The sequence below is a fragment of the Danio rerio genome, chromosome 22 (assembly GCF_052040795.2).
Source record: "Danio rerio strain M-AB ecotype USA chromosome 22, GRCz13ab, whole genome shotgun sequence".
NCBI classification, from domain to species: Eukaryota; Metazoa; Chordata; class Actinopteri; order Cypriniformes; family Danionidae; genus Danio; species Danio rerio.
Window position 1 is genome coordinate 14,579,224 of NC_141042.1, and position 16,509 is coordinate 14,595,732.

The 16,509-nt window shown below is 31.4% G+C and overlaps 1 protein-coding gene across 1 annotated transcript in view; it reads left to right on the forward strand.

Moving 5' to 3' along the window:
* Positions 1-2,782: 2,782 nt before the first annotated feature.
* aox6 (aldehyde oxidase 6) overlaps positions 2,783-16,509 on the forward strand; it is a 34,588-nt gene continuing 20,861 nt past the window's right edge. The window contains 14 exon segments of the mRNA NM_001278817.1: positions 2,783-2,836; positions 3,087-3,144; positions 4,275-4,371; positions 4,855-4,963; positions 6,199-6,325; positions 6,418-6,479; positions 6,875-6,943; positions 11,264-11,344; positions 11,540-11,684; positions 12,649-12,741; positions 13,246-13,397; positions 14,072-14,165; positions 14,336-14,445; positions 14,523-14,707. Of these exon segments, the coding sequence (NP_001265746.1) occupies positions 2,783-2,836; positions 3,087-3,144; positions 4,275-4,371; positions 4,855-4,963; positions 6,199-6,325; positions 6,418-6,479; positions 6,875-6,943; positions 11,264-11,344; positions 11,540-11,684; positions 12,649-12,741; positions 13,246-13,397; positions 14,072-14,165; positions 14,336-14,445; positions 14,523-14,707 (1,436 nt within the window).

The window sequence follows — 16,509 nt, forward strand, 5'->3', positions numbered from 1 at the left end:
CTGCACTAAAACTATTCATTAACCTGATTTAGTCTGATAAAACAGAAATGACACACAAAAAATAAGAGAAAATTCTCAGTTTTTCTGGATTCATTAGGTATGCGTTTGAGTAAAACATTACTTGCCAAAAAATTTAATGCAAGTAGTGTACTATTATTTATTTTACTTCTCAAAGTATGAGTAGTCTACCAATTTGTTTTAATTTTTTAAATAAACAAAATGTCATTTAGAGCATAGGATATTTTTCCCAAGTTAATTAGCATATTATACACATTTCTGAAGGATCACGTGACACTCGAGACAAGTAAAGATGCTGAAATGTACCTAAAAGTTATATACAATAATATTAAATAATAAAATGTTTCTGTTTGCAGTATCACTCAATAGAAGTGTTAACATGAGCGACATCTAGTGGTCAAACTACTTACGACTAATGTAATTCATTTAACACCTTTTTTATGTGTGTGTTTAAGCAGTCCAGTTTGTTTTTGTCAGAGTGGTCTCTTGCGTGTAAGTGCACATGTGCCTGTTTTGCTGGCCGATATGTGTGTTAGCGTGTTAGCTAATCCTAAAGCGCCTGTGGGTAGAGATTTCTGACAGTGTAGAGTATTAACTTGCTGTAATCTCTGTTGGGCTTCCCTGATCACACCTCACAGTGGGGGCACAGCAGGGGTCCTATGTGTTTTTTTTCCCTTTTTTTCAGACACAGATAGTGGGCAAACACAATCTATTGACACGGTTTCAGCTCTTAGAGGCTCATTAATGTTTTTAAGAGGTTGACTCAAAAACCAAAAATGTGGAGTCTTGTAATGGACAAATGAAAACTATGATGTATTGATATACAATTATAGTTATTTAGCCTACATATTTTCAAGACATTTAAACGTTTTCAAACAGGTACTGATCAACTAAAATGGGCAGTCATAAACCAGATGTGTACAAATCAAGTCCTGGAGGGTCGGTGTCCTGAAAAGTTTAGTTCCAACACCAATCAGACACACCTGTGCTAGCTAATCAAGCTCTTTCTAGGCTTTCTAGAAACATCCTGTCATGTGTGTTGAGGCAAGTTGGAGCTAAAATCTGCAGGACTCTGATCCAGGACCAATTTGGAAACCCCTGTCATAAACTTAAAAAAATGTGGTCTTCTAATAGAAAAATGGATATTGACATGGTTCTTGAATAAATATACAGCTGAGAATGTTTTCAATCTGTTTACTGATCAACTAAAAATGTGAAAGTGAACACTGAGATAAAATATTATTGATTGTGGAAGATAAAAAGTTACCTGTTCAGCCGGATTTGGTAGTTTATTGCTTCTAGCGCCATCTTTTGGATAGACACATCCATTACATAACAACAAAATGTTGATGTTATGCGCCGATTCAACAGTTAATTTGAATGCCTCTTGCGCCATCTGCTGGTCAGTACACCAATTACGCCAATAGCCTACAGCGTCCTGGATAGTTTTTTGCCAAAATTCTTTTTGTGTGAATGCCGAGGAAACGGTAGTACATTTGTTTTGGTCATGTTATTACATTCAGAAGTTTTGAAATAATAGATTTCTTTGTTAAGGTGAGGATTGTTTCAGAATTTTCTATACAAATGAAAAATTTGAGATATTTTAACTCGGACCCCAAGAAAGAAATTTTTTTTTTTTTTTTTTTATCAGTTTAATTATCTTCTTAGGTAAATTTTACCATCAGAAATGCAAATTCACAAATAGTAAACCTGCCTTTGTGATCTTCATTAAGGATATTGAGAATTATATAAAGTTGATTTCTGGATCCTCTATAAAAACTGTTAAATTATGCTCTGCTTTTAAGTTCTTAATATAAATAACTTGAATTAACCCTTTTTATTTGCAAACAAATCTTTAATGTTTTTTGTTTTGTTTATCTCTTTTCTTTATTTTTTATGTTTTCATTGTCTCATACTTGTCAATGTCATTTGTTGACAGACATTTTGTTTTATGTACTGTTATGTAGCCTATGTATGTATGTTCTTGGTTTCAGCAATAAAAAAGTTAATTTTTATGCCAAACTAAAAAAAGCGTCAAAATCCAGCGACAGAGAAATGTAAAACTGAAATTTTACGGTGGACGATGGATTTTGTTATGGAATGTCAGTAAATCCCAACAACACGCAGTGGGAATTTCCAGATAGAAATTGTTTATTTTTTTAATTGGAATTCGTTGTTAAATGTAGAAATTATTTAATGGAGAAAAAAATCTAGATGAACTTTTTTTTTTTTTTTTTTTTTACAGATAGTTACATTTGCAACAACAAAAAAAAAAACATTTAAATGTTTAATTGATAAATTTTGTAATAACGATTGAAACGAAACAAAGTAAATAAATTAACAAAAATAAACGATAGTAACGTAATCATACTTTGTTAAAGGTTATCATAAACCGTTGTAATTAGTTTAACAACGTCAGCGCTGAGAAAAGTAACAATTAACATGTGGCAACACAAATTTCTTGTTGTTTGACAGTTTAGACCGTAAAATGCATACTTAAGCCTTATACTAGCGTCAAACGACCAAAATACACATTGTGAAGTTTCAGGAAGTGAGTAATTATTTCATATCCTCACATTTTATCAATTTACAACCAACTTCGAGTCGGCTAAGCTCCGCCTTGGTAAACTTTCTTGTCTTTTTCAAGTTCGCACTTTGCATATAAAGCTGATTTCACTGGTGCTGGACATCTCAAGAGGAGCCAAGTCTGCAGATTTGCTTCATTTTGTAGCACATAACAATTCGTTGTACATAAACTGCGAAAATGGCTGAACAAACCAGGAACGATGGCTTGATATTCTATGTCAACGGCAAAAAGGTGAGTTTTCATGCATATTATCCACTTCTTTGTAGCCTATCATTAACGTTAGTCATGTGTTTATTGTAAACTTTTGTGACGTTTTATGGTCCTGTTCGATCCTTAATGTTATTCATGAAGTATGACAGAAACATGATCTGAATAATAACAATGAAAGCAATTTGAATAGAGATAGCAATGTTTAAGGGCACTTGAAACAATCTGCATAATGTAAATGTAATCTGCATATGTTTCTGCTTGTTGTTGACAGATAGTGGAGAAGAACCCAGATCCTGAGACTATGCTTCTGCCCTATTTGAGGAAAAAATGTATATTTTACATTATGCATATGCAAATACTACTACTATTACTACTAGATACTACTAAATTTCATAATTATTAGCATTTGTTTTACTGCTGTTATACATTCTTGATATTCATATTCTATCCATCTATCTACAGTTGAAGTCAGAATTATTAGCCCCCCTGAATTATTAGACCCCCAGTTTATTTTTTTTCCCCATTTTCTGTTTAACGAGAGAAGATTTTTTTTCAACACATTTCTAAACATAATAGTTTTAACAACTAATTTCCAGTAACTGATTTATTTTATCTTTAACATGATGACAGTGAATAATATTTTACTAGATATTTTTCAAGACAATTCTATACAGCTTAAAGTGACATTTAAAGGCTTAACTAAGTTAATTAGGTTAACTAGGCAAGTTAAGGTAATTAGGCAAGTTATTGTATAATGATTGTTTGTTCTGTAGACTATCGAAAAAAAATCTATCTATTCTAATAATGATGATAATAACACTAGCAATATCATATTTTATTAAATAGTCATTTTGTTTGCTTAAACTTGAACATGTCTTAATAATACACAACAAAATATACTCAGAAAGGCACCTCTAACTCCACAAATGTATTAAAAATAATATTAAAATACTTTAAAAGTATTAATAACAAAATAACAAAATTTGTGCTGAATTGTAAACAATAAGAAATCATTTTGTGTCAATATAGTCCATAAATTGTTCTGAGGCAACTTTAAACAGATTTCGCACACATTTGTCTGTCTATGATGATGTTTATTTATATAAATCCATTATTATTAAACCATTATATATATATATATATATATATATATATATATATATATATATTTTTTTTTTTTTTTTTTTTAATGGTTATTAAAATTGTGATGAAATGATGCCTATTACTAAACAAGCGCTAAGCAATATTTATATAAACCTAAAAGAATTGCTTTTGACCTCAATGTTGAACTGAGTCCCAAAACAAACTTGCAGCCAATCAGCAGTAAGTTATGGGCGTGTTTGTTTTGGTGCATTCAAATAGCATCGTTTGGCAAAGTTCACTTACTGCACCATTAATAACCAAGATTTGTGTGTGTCTGTGTGTTTGTACGATTGTATATGCATGTTTTTGTATGTAGTGCGTTTGACTGGCACTAAATACAGCTGTGGTGGAGGAGGATGTGGAGCTTGTACCATCATGGTGTCCAGATATGACCCTCAGACTAAGAGCATCAGGTATTACAGTCTTCATTTTACTCCATTTGCTCTATACTTACATTTTATATATATATATATATATATATATATATATATATATATATATATATATATATATATATATATATATATATATATATATATATATATAAAATATATATATATATATATATATATATATATATATATATATGTATGTGTGTGTATGTATATATATATATTTTTATATATATATATATATATATATATATATATATATATATATATATATATATATATATGTATGTGTGTGTGTGTGTGTATATATATATATATATATATGTGTGTGTGTGTGTGTGTATGTATGTATGTGTATGTGTATCAAGATTCAGCATCAACTTTAACTTTAGTGGGACAATTGGCCTTTTAATGTATGTGTATTCTGCATATGAATTAGTTACACAAATCTCTTTGTAAATTGCCACCGAATGCATGTTAGAAGCATTTTTTCTCTCTGTCCAGTCATTTGTCAGTGAACGGGTGTCTGTTTCCCATCTGCCATCTTCACGGAGCCGCAGTGACAACTGTTGAAGGCATCGGAAACACCAAAACCAAATTACACCCGGTCCAGGTATCCTTCACTGTATAATCCACATCCAGATTATAGGATCCAGATTATAATATTCTAAATAACCTTAAATCCAGATTATGATAATAAATGAGTTGGAGTCTAGTTTTATAAGATGGATTACATTCAGTCTAGATTATGGTATTAATTTAGAGCCGGTTTAATTATAAACCGTTGTAGCTGGATTTTGACCCATGGTTGTATTTAGGTCACTTAATTATTCCTCTATTTTATTAGCTATTATTTTGCTAATGCAGTTTTTTAAACTATTAGTTAGTTACATCATGCAATGTTATGCAAAAATAGAATAATTAAAATGATTAAAACAATAAAATAATATTTGTAATATAACACAGCAGTGCACACATGTACTTAATTTAATTATAATACTATTTATCAATTAGAAAAGCCTAATAGAAATTGCTTTGGATTATTAATGTTAATAAAGTAATTAATAATTATCATTTCAAATGTTTATATAATATTATGTAATAAACAGCATAATGCTTTTAAAGAATATAATATTACATGTAATATAACTAATAAACATTCACACAGACTTTCAATGATGCTGTAATAATAATAATAATCTTTCATTTAAAGTACTTGCTTAACATTTTTATATATGTATATATTATTGTATAGTGTATATATTATTATTAATATTGCTATTGTTTCGTTGTTTATTATCATTAATAAAAACATAATAGTTAAATTATTTCTACGCAATGTCTTTATTATGTTTTTAATGAAAATATTTAGGTTTATACGTTCAAAAATATAATAATAATAATAATAATAATAATAATATACAACATTTTAATATATAAATATAATAAATAATAGTCATATTTAAATTCTAAGTGTGTATTATTATTATTATTAATATTATTATTATTATTATTATTCATTTGTCGCAATAATAATAATAATAATTATTATTATGTTCTGTTATGTTATGATGATTATTATTATTATTATTATTATTATTATTATTATATTAAATAATTGGTGCAATAATAATAATAATTGTGTTATTAATTATAACAACAAAAACAATAATAATAATAATAATCATCATCATTTCTTTTTGGCGAAAGTCACTTTAATTTAATAAGTTTGATATTTTCTTATTTTGTGTGTGGCTGTGTAGTTTTATAGCTTATTATTTATTAACCTTCAATAAATTAAATTGAATTAATTACCATGGACATCTTTTTACTGTTTGTGTTGATCAGGAGCGCATAGCAAAGGCTCATGGGTCTCAATGTGGCTTCTGTACTCCTGGGATGGTGATGTCCATGTATACATTGCTAAGAAACAACCCACATCCCACCTTGGATGACATAACAGAGTGTCTTGCAGGTACAATGACATAAATACCACTGCACAAATTTTAAAAAAAAATCATGAAAATGGTTAAAACATTCGTTAAAACATTCATGTTCCATTTGCAGGTAATTTATGCAGATGCACAGGATACCGGCCCATCATTGATGGCTACAGGACCTTCTGTGAGGTAAACAAAAGCGAGTTCATCCTTCATATTTTGTTAGTTTCAGCTGCTCATATGGCATGACATTACTAACCCTTAATGGATTCGCTCCATATTCCTTCATTTTTTTGAAAATCATGATTTAAGTCAAAGAGACTCTTTATGACTGCACATATTTTCATAAATTTTTTGGGGGTTTTGGATCACTTTTTTTTGAAGCAGTCTGGTTCATGGTTGATATTTTGGTTTTTAATGAAAGGCATTCAGTGTGACTTTTACAACGTGACAGTCAGCTAAAAAATGTCTTTCTTTGAAGTATAATGCACATTTATGTGCTATTGATGTTTTTCTATAGACCTTCACAATTCTTGATTTATCTCATCAAACAACATGAAACATTTTTCTGCTGTTTTCAACAGAGTGAAAACTGTTGCCAGTTAAATGGCAGCACGTGTAATGTGCTCAATGGAAATGGATTTGCGGAGAATGTGAGTAATTTCTTTGGAGAATGTGAGTAAGCTGTAAAAAATGTTTTTGTTAATTGACTGCAAAGAAAATGCAGGTAAGCATTACCTGAAATAAAAATACACACATTTGTGGCTAAGGCAAAACTTCAATTAAGCTTTTTAACTAAAAGTATAACTGAAATAAAATCAATAAAATCCAAATAAGCACACAAAAACTACAACAAAATCTCAAACGCAAAGTCATATTTACTCAAATAAAAAGACATGAATCAAATGTCATGGCTAGAACAAACTGATCTTTACCATTTTACTCCCTTTTGCTGAACTAATTAAGAACATGCTGTTCTGTGTCCTTAAATCAAAACTGGGCTATTGATAATCTGTAGCCATGACATCTATAAAAAAAAATTCTAATGTTTTATTTTCCTCACAAACTGACAAAAATACTGTCAGGAATTGCAATTCATTCTTGAATGAATTCATGTTACAAACATGCTAGCAACATAATAAAGTTATTCATGTTAACAACATTCATGTCTGAAACATGTTAGCAAATTCATGTTAACACTAACAAATTGGTAAAACTAGTGTCAAAACATCATAAAAAATTAACAGCATGCTAATGTACATGAGCAAAAATTTAAAACATTCCCACAGCATGTTAGAAACGTGCGGGCAATGTTAAAACATTTTAGAAACCCACATTTTAAAAACATAAATGTGTTAAAATGGTAGCAATGTTCAAACGTGTTTTAGCAATGTGCTAAAAGTTGTTAATGTATTACAACAGCACACTAAAACATGGTAATAGCATTAATACATCCTAGTAACAAGTTAGAAACAATGTTAAAACATGTTAGAAACACAATGTCAACATGTTAAAAACATGGTAGTGCTAAAAATGGTATCAATGTTTGAAATTATCTTAGCAATGTGCTAAAACATGGTAACAGAAAATAAAAACATAGTGACAGTGTGGTAAAACACACTAACAATATTAATACATCCTACTAACAAGTTAGAAAAACGTGTTAGAAACAAAATGGCAACATGTTAAAAATATAGTAGTACTAAAAATGGTAGGAAGGTTTGAAAGTATGTTAACAATGTGCTAAGTAGCAGGGCCGGCCCAAGCCTTTAGGGGGCCCTAAGCAGAATTTTATTTGGGGCCCCCTTGGTGCAGACAATATGATAAATTATCGTTAATCCTTGATTATTTGCACACTTTTTACCGTACTTTTTTCTAATTAAAACATGCGTTATCAATTTTATTTGCTGTAGCTGTGTTGCTTACATTATAAAATATGCTGTTTTTCTTACATATACTTTTTGTATTTTCTAGTTCAAATATCTAAAAAAAAAATCACTTTAAATCAAAATTAAATTAAATCAAGAAGCATTTTCGACAGAAAATCTGTCTAGAAAATGTTTATTCTTTAAGATTTTTTACATATTTGGACTAGAAACAAGACAAAAACAATAAAAAGGAAAGAATTTTTGCAGTATTTACCAACTGTCAATGATTCATAGTACATGGTTGTGAAATTTGATCACAAGAAAACCAACCATGAAATATAAAAAATTTTGCAAATGAAGAGTAAAAAATGCATCAAAAAGTTTTAAGATGCATTTCTTTTGTAAAAAGCACATGTTTATAGTATTGCAAATGTGTATAAAAGTACACAACTGTTTAACAAGCTGAAAAATGCAGATATAGAGGGCTCATCTCTAAATTAGTCAGAGCAGCAGCATCACAATTAACCTAGTTAAGTCTTTAAATGACACTTTAAGCTGTATAGAAGTGTCTTGAAGAATATCTAGTCAAATATTATTTACTGTCATCATGGCAAAAATAAAATAAATCAGTTATTAAAAATGAGTTATTAAAATGATTATGTTTACAAATGTGTTGAAAAAAAATCTGCTCTGTGTTAAACAGAAATTGGAGAAAAAATAAACAGGGGGGCTAATAATTCAGGGGGGCTAACAATTCTGACTTCAACTGTGCATGTTAGAAAACAGTTAAAATAGCAATTTATTGCTTTCTAGTTTTCTGTAAACTAAAGACATTTATTACAACTTGGTCAACCTATTTGATGTATTTTATGCATAGCCCTGGTTTATTTTTATTCATGCAAAATTTTGCATTGCCACTAGATTAATATATTTTCTTCAAGAACAGTAACTGATTGAAATGCTCAGAAAGGTGAGTACAGACTTCTCTGAGAACTTATAATTCCTCCAGCAGTGGAGAATATTAGTTATTTACTCATCAATTTAAAAAGAGCATTATTTTTAAGTTTTTTTTTTTTTAATTTCTATAATATTCTCAGCAAAAATACCATCTACAAGACTTTGCCAATGTCTGCAAGGGTTGAATAAATGAAAAACACTTCAAATTATGTGTTCTTGTCCTATTGCTATCTTTATATATTTTGGCGGAATTAAATAGTGTGAGCCCATATTCCTGTATAAAGTTTCACAATTGCAATCGCTCCTCTGTCAGTGGTTAAAAAGTCTGGTGCGTCTCTGATGTAATGTTGATCCACCTCCACCATTATGTGAAGAGCCACCTGGTGGCAGCTGGGTGTACTGCAGCCACAGCGGTAAATGGCTGCAGTGAGATTAGATTAATTAATTCAGATCTTTTGTACATTTAGATAAATATCGATTCTTGGCGCCAGAGCATATTGATATATTTGTCCCACCCATAATCTATAACCAAACTCTCCAACAAACTAAAACAAAAACGAAAGTTAGTAATTTCTTGCACTCTTGGGGCCCCCTGGTGGCCATGGGGCCCTAAGCAGCCGCTTAGCTCGCTTATGCCTTGGGCCGGCTCTGCTAAGTAGCACTAGCACTATTTTTTAAACATAAGCAATAAGTTAATAATGTATTACAACAGCATGTTAAAACATGGTATCAGAATATAAAACATAGAAAACATGTTAGCAGTGTGGTTAAACATGCTAACAACATTAATACATCCCAGCAACATGTAAGAAACAATGCTAGAACATGTTAGAACCATGATGTCAACATGTTACAAAAGTGATAGTGCTAAAAATGCTAGCAAGGTTTGTAAGTATGTTAGCAATTAGCTAAATAACGCTAGTAATGTTTTCACAACATTAGCAATAAGTTATTATGCATTACAACATCATGCTAAAACACGATAACAGAATATAAAACATGTTAGCAGTGTGGTAAGACATGCTAACAGCGTTAATACATCCTAACAACAACTTAAAACAGGTTAGAAGCACAATGTCAACATGTTAAAACATGGTAGTGCTAAAAATGGTAGCAATGTTGGAAAGTATGTTAACAATGTGCAAAATAATGCTAGCAATGTGTTAACAAATAAGCAGCAAGTAATTGATGTATTACAACAGCATGTTAAAACATTGTAACAGAATATAAACCATGCAACAAGTCTAAAACAATGTTAAATCATGTTAGAAACATGATGTCAACGTGTTAAAACATGACAGTGCTAAAAATGGTAGCATTGTTTGAAAGTATTTTAACAATGTGCTAAACATGATAGCAATGGTATAAAACATTAGCAACAAGTTATTAACGTATACTGTAACAACAAATTAAAACATAGTAACATTTTAGCTGTCTGTTAAAACATGTTAACAACATTAATACATCCCAGCAACACGTTAGAAACTGTTAAAACATGTTAGAAACATAATATCAACATGATAAATAAGTACTAAAAATGATAGCAAGGTTTGAAAGTATCTTAACAATGTGCTAAATAATGCTAGCAATGGTTTAAAACATTAGCAACAATAACAATTTATGAAAGTACTATAACAGCACAAAAACTAAAAGCTAAACATGATAACAGCATATCAAAACATAGTAACATGTTAGCAGTGTGGTAAAATGTGCTAACAACATTAATACATCTCAGCAACAAGTTAGAAACAAATTTAAAACATGCTAAACATGTGATGTCAACATGTTAAAAATGTGATAGTGCTAAAAATGGTTGAAATATTTGGAAGTATGTTAGCGATGTGCTAAGTAACACTAGCAACGAGTTATTAATTTATTACAACTGCACAAAAACTAAAAGCTAAATATGGTAACAGCATGTTAAAACAAAGGAACATGTTAGCTGTGCGGTAAAATGTGCTCACAACATTCTACAAACAATATTCTACTACATAAAACATGCTAACATGCTTAATATAATAATTTGATTATGTTTGACACAGGAATATTAAAGTTATAGTTTGTTATTATGTAATATTATTATACTTTATATTTTTTTTTAAAATAGAATGTTATATAATAATAATGTTATCATATATTACTAAAAAGGGTCATGCAGAGCTGTTCAGTAAAGATGACCTGCTTCCCCTCGACCCGTCCCAGGACCTGATCTTTCCTCCTGAACTCATGGTCAGTCAGATTTCTCAATCCTTACATTCTTATACAATGGGTTATGTAAAGATCTTGAATATAACACATTAGATAAATGTTTAAGCTAATGACGTTGCCTCTGGTATATTATTACCTTTTATTAGGCATCACTTTCTGTCACAAGTTCAAAAGCTGTAATCAACTAAATAACATGTTTATTACTGTTGTGCTCAGAGAATGGCTGAGGACAAGGATCAGAGCATTCAGAGGTTCTGTGGGGAGAGAATGACCTGGATCAGTCCTGGATCTCTAGATGAGCTGCTCCAGCTGAAGGCTGATTACCCACAAGCCCCTTTGGTCATGGGGAACACCACTATAGGTTGCGTTTGAGCAAACAGTGGCCAAACTTTATGGACCCTTTTCATAAGCCTGTTATGACTTGTTTAATTGTGATCAGCATCTTAAATCCATTAAAGTTTTTCATATTTATTTATTTTTTTATTGTACGAACATTTATATGTATTTATGTAAGTAGTTTATCATCTTTGCTTCAAATTAAAAAAAAAATATATATATATATATATATAAAAATATCTGAGGAGTTTCAAATGCAGCGTCTATGGGGCAGGACAGTAAATTTGACATTATTCTCTCCTCTGGCTGCCATCATTAGTGTCACATGTCTTATTTTTGCCATTTTCTGAAAGTCTTTATAACTACATAATTGAGATTTTCGTTTATTATTTGAGCAAATAAGATTGTAAAAAATTATTTGTTGTATTCTCCCATTCCAGGCGCTTAAAGTTTTCTCAACTATGACGAAGTGTGAAAAGGGTCTATAAACTCCAATTTATTTTATTTGCAAATAATGCACTATAAAATTTTTCATAAATCAGATTTCTTATTTTGTGTTTTCATCATTGTCTGAATAGTTTTATTTATTTTTATAGCTGTTATTATTTAACCTCAATTAATTTTACTTGTACTTCATTTTATTTTATTTATCTTAGTTTTATTTGTCAATTTAAATATGCTTAATTTTATTTAAAAACATTTTGTAGTCATTTATTTTAGTTTAATAAACTTTGTTTAGCGATGTTGTTTCATTTTACTTTGTCATTTTTAATATAATTTTTCTGTTTAATATATTTCACGTAATTTACCTAATTAGAATATAGAACTTTTTAAAAGTATCTATTTTATTTTAATATTTGCTTTATTTATCAAAAATCATTTTATTTAATTTTTGTGCCGTTTCATGTTATTTTACCTTGTTGAAAAACATTTTCTGCTTTCCTTTTGTATTTTATTTTATTTCATGCTATTTCGTTTCATTTGATCAGGTTTGGACATGAAATTCAAGGGTATCGTCCATCCCATAATAATATCTCCAACACGAGTCCCAGAATTGTTCAAGGTTAACCACAGATCAGAGGGTATGTGTTCATATTTTGAATCAATATACTATTTTAGTATTTTCTGCACCTAATATTTTCTGTTTTTATTTTCCTTCTTGGTTATTTTATTTGCTTTTTCAGTTTTATTTATTGTAATATGTATATATAATATTAAACTTTTCATTTCGGTTTTAATACTGAAGCTATAATAGTTTTAATTGTTTTGAATGCATTTATTTTATTTATTGACCAATGCAGATTTTATTCTTAATTTATTTTGTTTTGTAAGTTTCACAAATGAGATGACTGATGATGATTGACATTGATTTCACACAACGGTTGAACAAAATGAAGTAATTACACAAATAATGAATTATGAACAATTAATGTTAACATTTTTAAAGAGTTATCCTTGAATTAAACAGTTATTTTTATTATTATTTAACAAATCTTTTGACCAATTCATTAGGACATTCATTAAGATTAATTGCTTTAAACTAAAAATAAATCAGCGAGAATTATTATTATTTTTATTATTTATAGGTGTGTGTGTCGGAGCTGGATGTAGTATGTCAGATCTGAAGAGCGTGTTGGAGAAAACTATAAATGATTTTCCACCAGAGAATACACACACGTTTCGTGCTCTTCTGCAGCAGATAAACCTCGTTGGAGGACAACAGATCCGCAACGTGGCTGTAAGTGTAATTTATCCTGTATGTAAACATCACCATTAAAACATTCACAAATCTCATGTTTTTTTTTTTTTTTTTTTTTTACAAATTTAACTTTAAAAGTTTTACTATACAAAATAACTAACTTAAATACATTTTAGCACTGTATAGACAATTATTTGATTAATATTTTTTATGCTAATAGTATTCAACAATTAGGGGTCTTATTAAAATTAAACTGCTTGTATTACTTATTATTATATTATAATTTTTTTATTATTTATAGTATTATTGTGGGCAGCACGGTGGCTCAGTGGTTAGCACTGTCGCGTCACAGCAAGAAGGTCACTAGTTCGAGTCCCGGCTGGGCTAGTTGTCATTTCTATGTGGAGTTTACATGTTTTCTCGTGGGTTTCCTTTGGGTCTTTCGGTTTCCCCCACAGTCCAAACACATACGCTATAGGTGAATTGAATAAACTAAATTGGTCGTAGTATATGAGTGTTTGTGTGTGAATGAGTGTGTATGGGTGTTTCCCAGTACTGGGTTTGAGGCTGGAAGGGCATCCGCTGCATAAAACATATGCCGGATTAGTAGGCGGTTTATTCTGCTGTGGCAATCTCTGAAATAGAGAATAAGTCAAAGGAAAATGAACGAATGAATATTGTTATTTCTGATTTATCTTTGTTGTCGTATGTAGACACTGGGTGGCAATATTGCAAGTGCGTATCCAAACTCAGACCTGACCCCCGTGTTAGCTGCTGGCAGATGCACTCTTGTGGCTCTTTCTAAAGGTGACCAAACTTTATATTTATTTATAAATACTTTATATATTCAATTAAATCAGTTCTAGATTATATCCAGTAATTCAAAGCACTGCGAAATGTTTACATTTTGCTTAAATTCTAAATTCTGATATCTTCCTGACCTACATCTCACTTCTCAACGTAAATCTTCATAACAGATGGACGAAGAAGGCTGCCTATTGATAAAGACTTTTTCCTTGGATTTGCAAAGACGATTCTAAAGCCAGAAGAAATACTGTTGTCTGTTTTCATTCCAGCTACAAGACAAGTATGAAATTAACTATCAGCTGTTTTTTGAGCAATTCTTTCATGCATTTAATACAACATATCGAACTTTTTTGACAGAACGAGATTGTCCATGCCTTCCGACACGCCCCGCGCAAGGAAAACGCATTAGCCACACTGAATGCTGGGATGCGGGTTTGGCTCAACGACAACTCAAATGTGGTGAAGGAGATCAGTATTTACTATGGAGGAGTTGGAGCCACAATTCTCAGCGCAGACCATGCATGCCAGAAGATTGTAGGAAGGCAAGATGCAAATTCGTGTTTTTCTGCGTAGCATTAAAGGGCCATGAAAACCCCCTGTTTCAGCAGGGTGTTTTCACACCTCTACATTAGAAAAAGTCAGGAAAGTGGGCGTGTCTAGCTCTGTTTAGGGGGGAGTGTCGGAGGAGCGAAAAAAGCATGGTCTGTAAAAATTTGCATAAAAATGGGAGTGCTGGTTTGGGCACGCGCTGATTTTAACACAGGCAAAACAAACACAGACTCAGAGGAGAAAGACAGTGACTGTGTTTACATGGACATCAGTAATCGAATTATTTGCCAAATTATTAAATGGTGGAGTTTAACTGCAGTTTGGCTTTTTCATTCAGGAATTTCATTCATGCCCCTTGTGACAAATGAGATATTTGATTTGAGGAATAGCTGGAAGCGTATATTTTTTATGCAATGTTTGTTACCGCACGACAAATGAGAGAAAAAAATCCTCCGCATGCTCTGTAACTTAAATGCACTCGGTAGGTAGCGTCAGAAAGCTGAGTGTGTTATTCCTGTCACAAAATGCGGCGAAAAACCTCCACGACAGTAAGCTTGGTTGTGGTGCTTACACGTTTACATTCGGTAGAGCAACATTTACCATCCATAATATTGTAGTGATATTAACGTACGGTACACTTTATTAACTTAGAAATCATTTGACTAAGGTCCGTTTTTAAACACTGAAAGAGTACTGCTGACGATATGAATTAACTATGCCTCTGCATAAACAAACAAAGACCACTGATTGCTCACTTACCAAATCTGTAGAGACAGGACAATCAACAACAACTGGAGCTGCGTCTTTATTAAAAGGAGATGAGTGGCAAATCAGAATTTCACCATTTCCAGATGAGAAAAGCTCTCCGGTAAACAATGTTCCTTAGACACGTATTTCTGTCGAGCATCGCGTGTACTGTAATCCACAAGTAAGTCCAGCTGCGCTCTCATAGAGGGAAAATGAAAACAAAACCTTTACTGCAGCAAATTATAAACGCAACACTGACGACTCATATCTCCAAACAATTCATGTTCTCCCGCTTGGCAACACAACACAGCATCTCTCTGCCGTCTCAACACTGTAACTGGTAAAAACAGTCTTGGAAGCTATCATGCTTATAAATAAAGTTGCACCGCATACACAATAGAGCGCGCTGATTGGTTTGAACCAAGTCATACTCATAAATCAATGCGGCACACTCAGAGATGTCATAAGGTACTCCCTACAGACGTCCAGTCTACATGCTGAAATACACGCTAAGATCTCATGGCCGTGACGCAGCTTCTTAAATTACTTTCAAACCAGAAGTACGAATTTGCTCGAAATAACACAAAAACAACCAATTTTCACTTTTTTGTGAAATATATGTGTCCTAATAGTAGCAGTGTGGGACACATATACGACTGTCAACAGCTCAAAAAATGTGTTTTGGTGTTTAGTGACCCTTTAAAAAGTTTAGTTCCTTAAAGCAGTGTTTCTGCCCACTAACGCTGCATGTGTGGATATCTCCTTTTATCTGTCACACCCATTACAGGTCTCTCAGTGTCTGCTTATGAGCTGATGCTCTGAATCAGGTGTGTTTGGTTAAGGAGACACGAAAAATGCGCAGAGCTGGTGATCCTCCAGGAATGTGATTGAAAAACACTGTCTTAATGGGAGAGTTCAGCCCAAAATGAACATTTTTATACTATTTACTCTCCCTCAAACCTTTATGTGTTTCTTTATTCTGAAAGTAAAGTGAGTGAACTAAGTATTGTCAAGTATAAAGCTATAAAGTTCCAAGTGCACACACAAG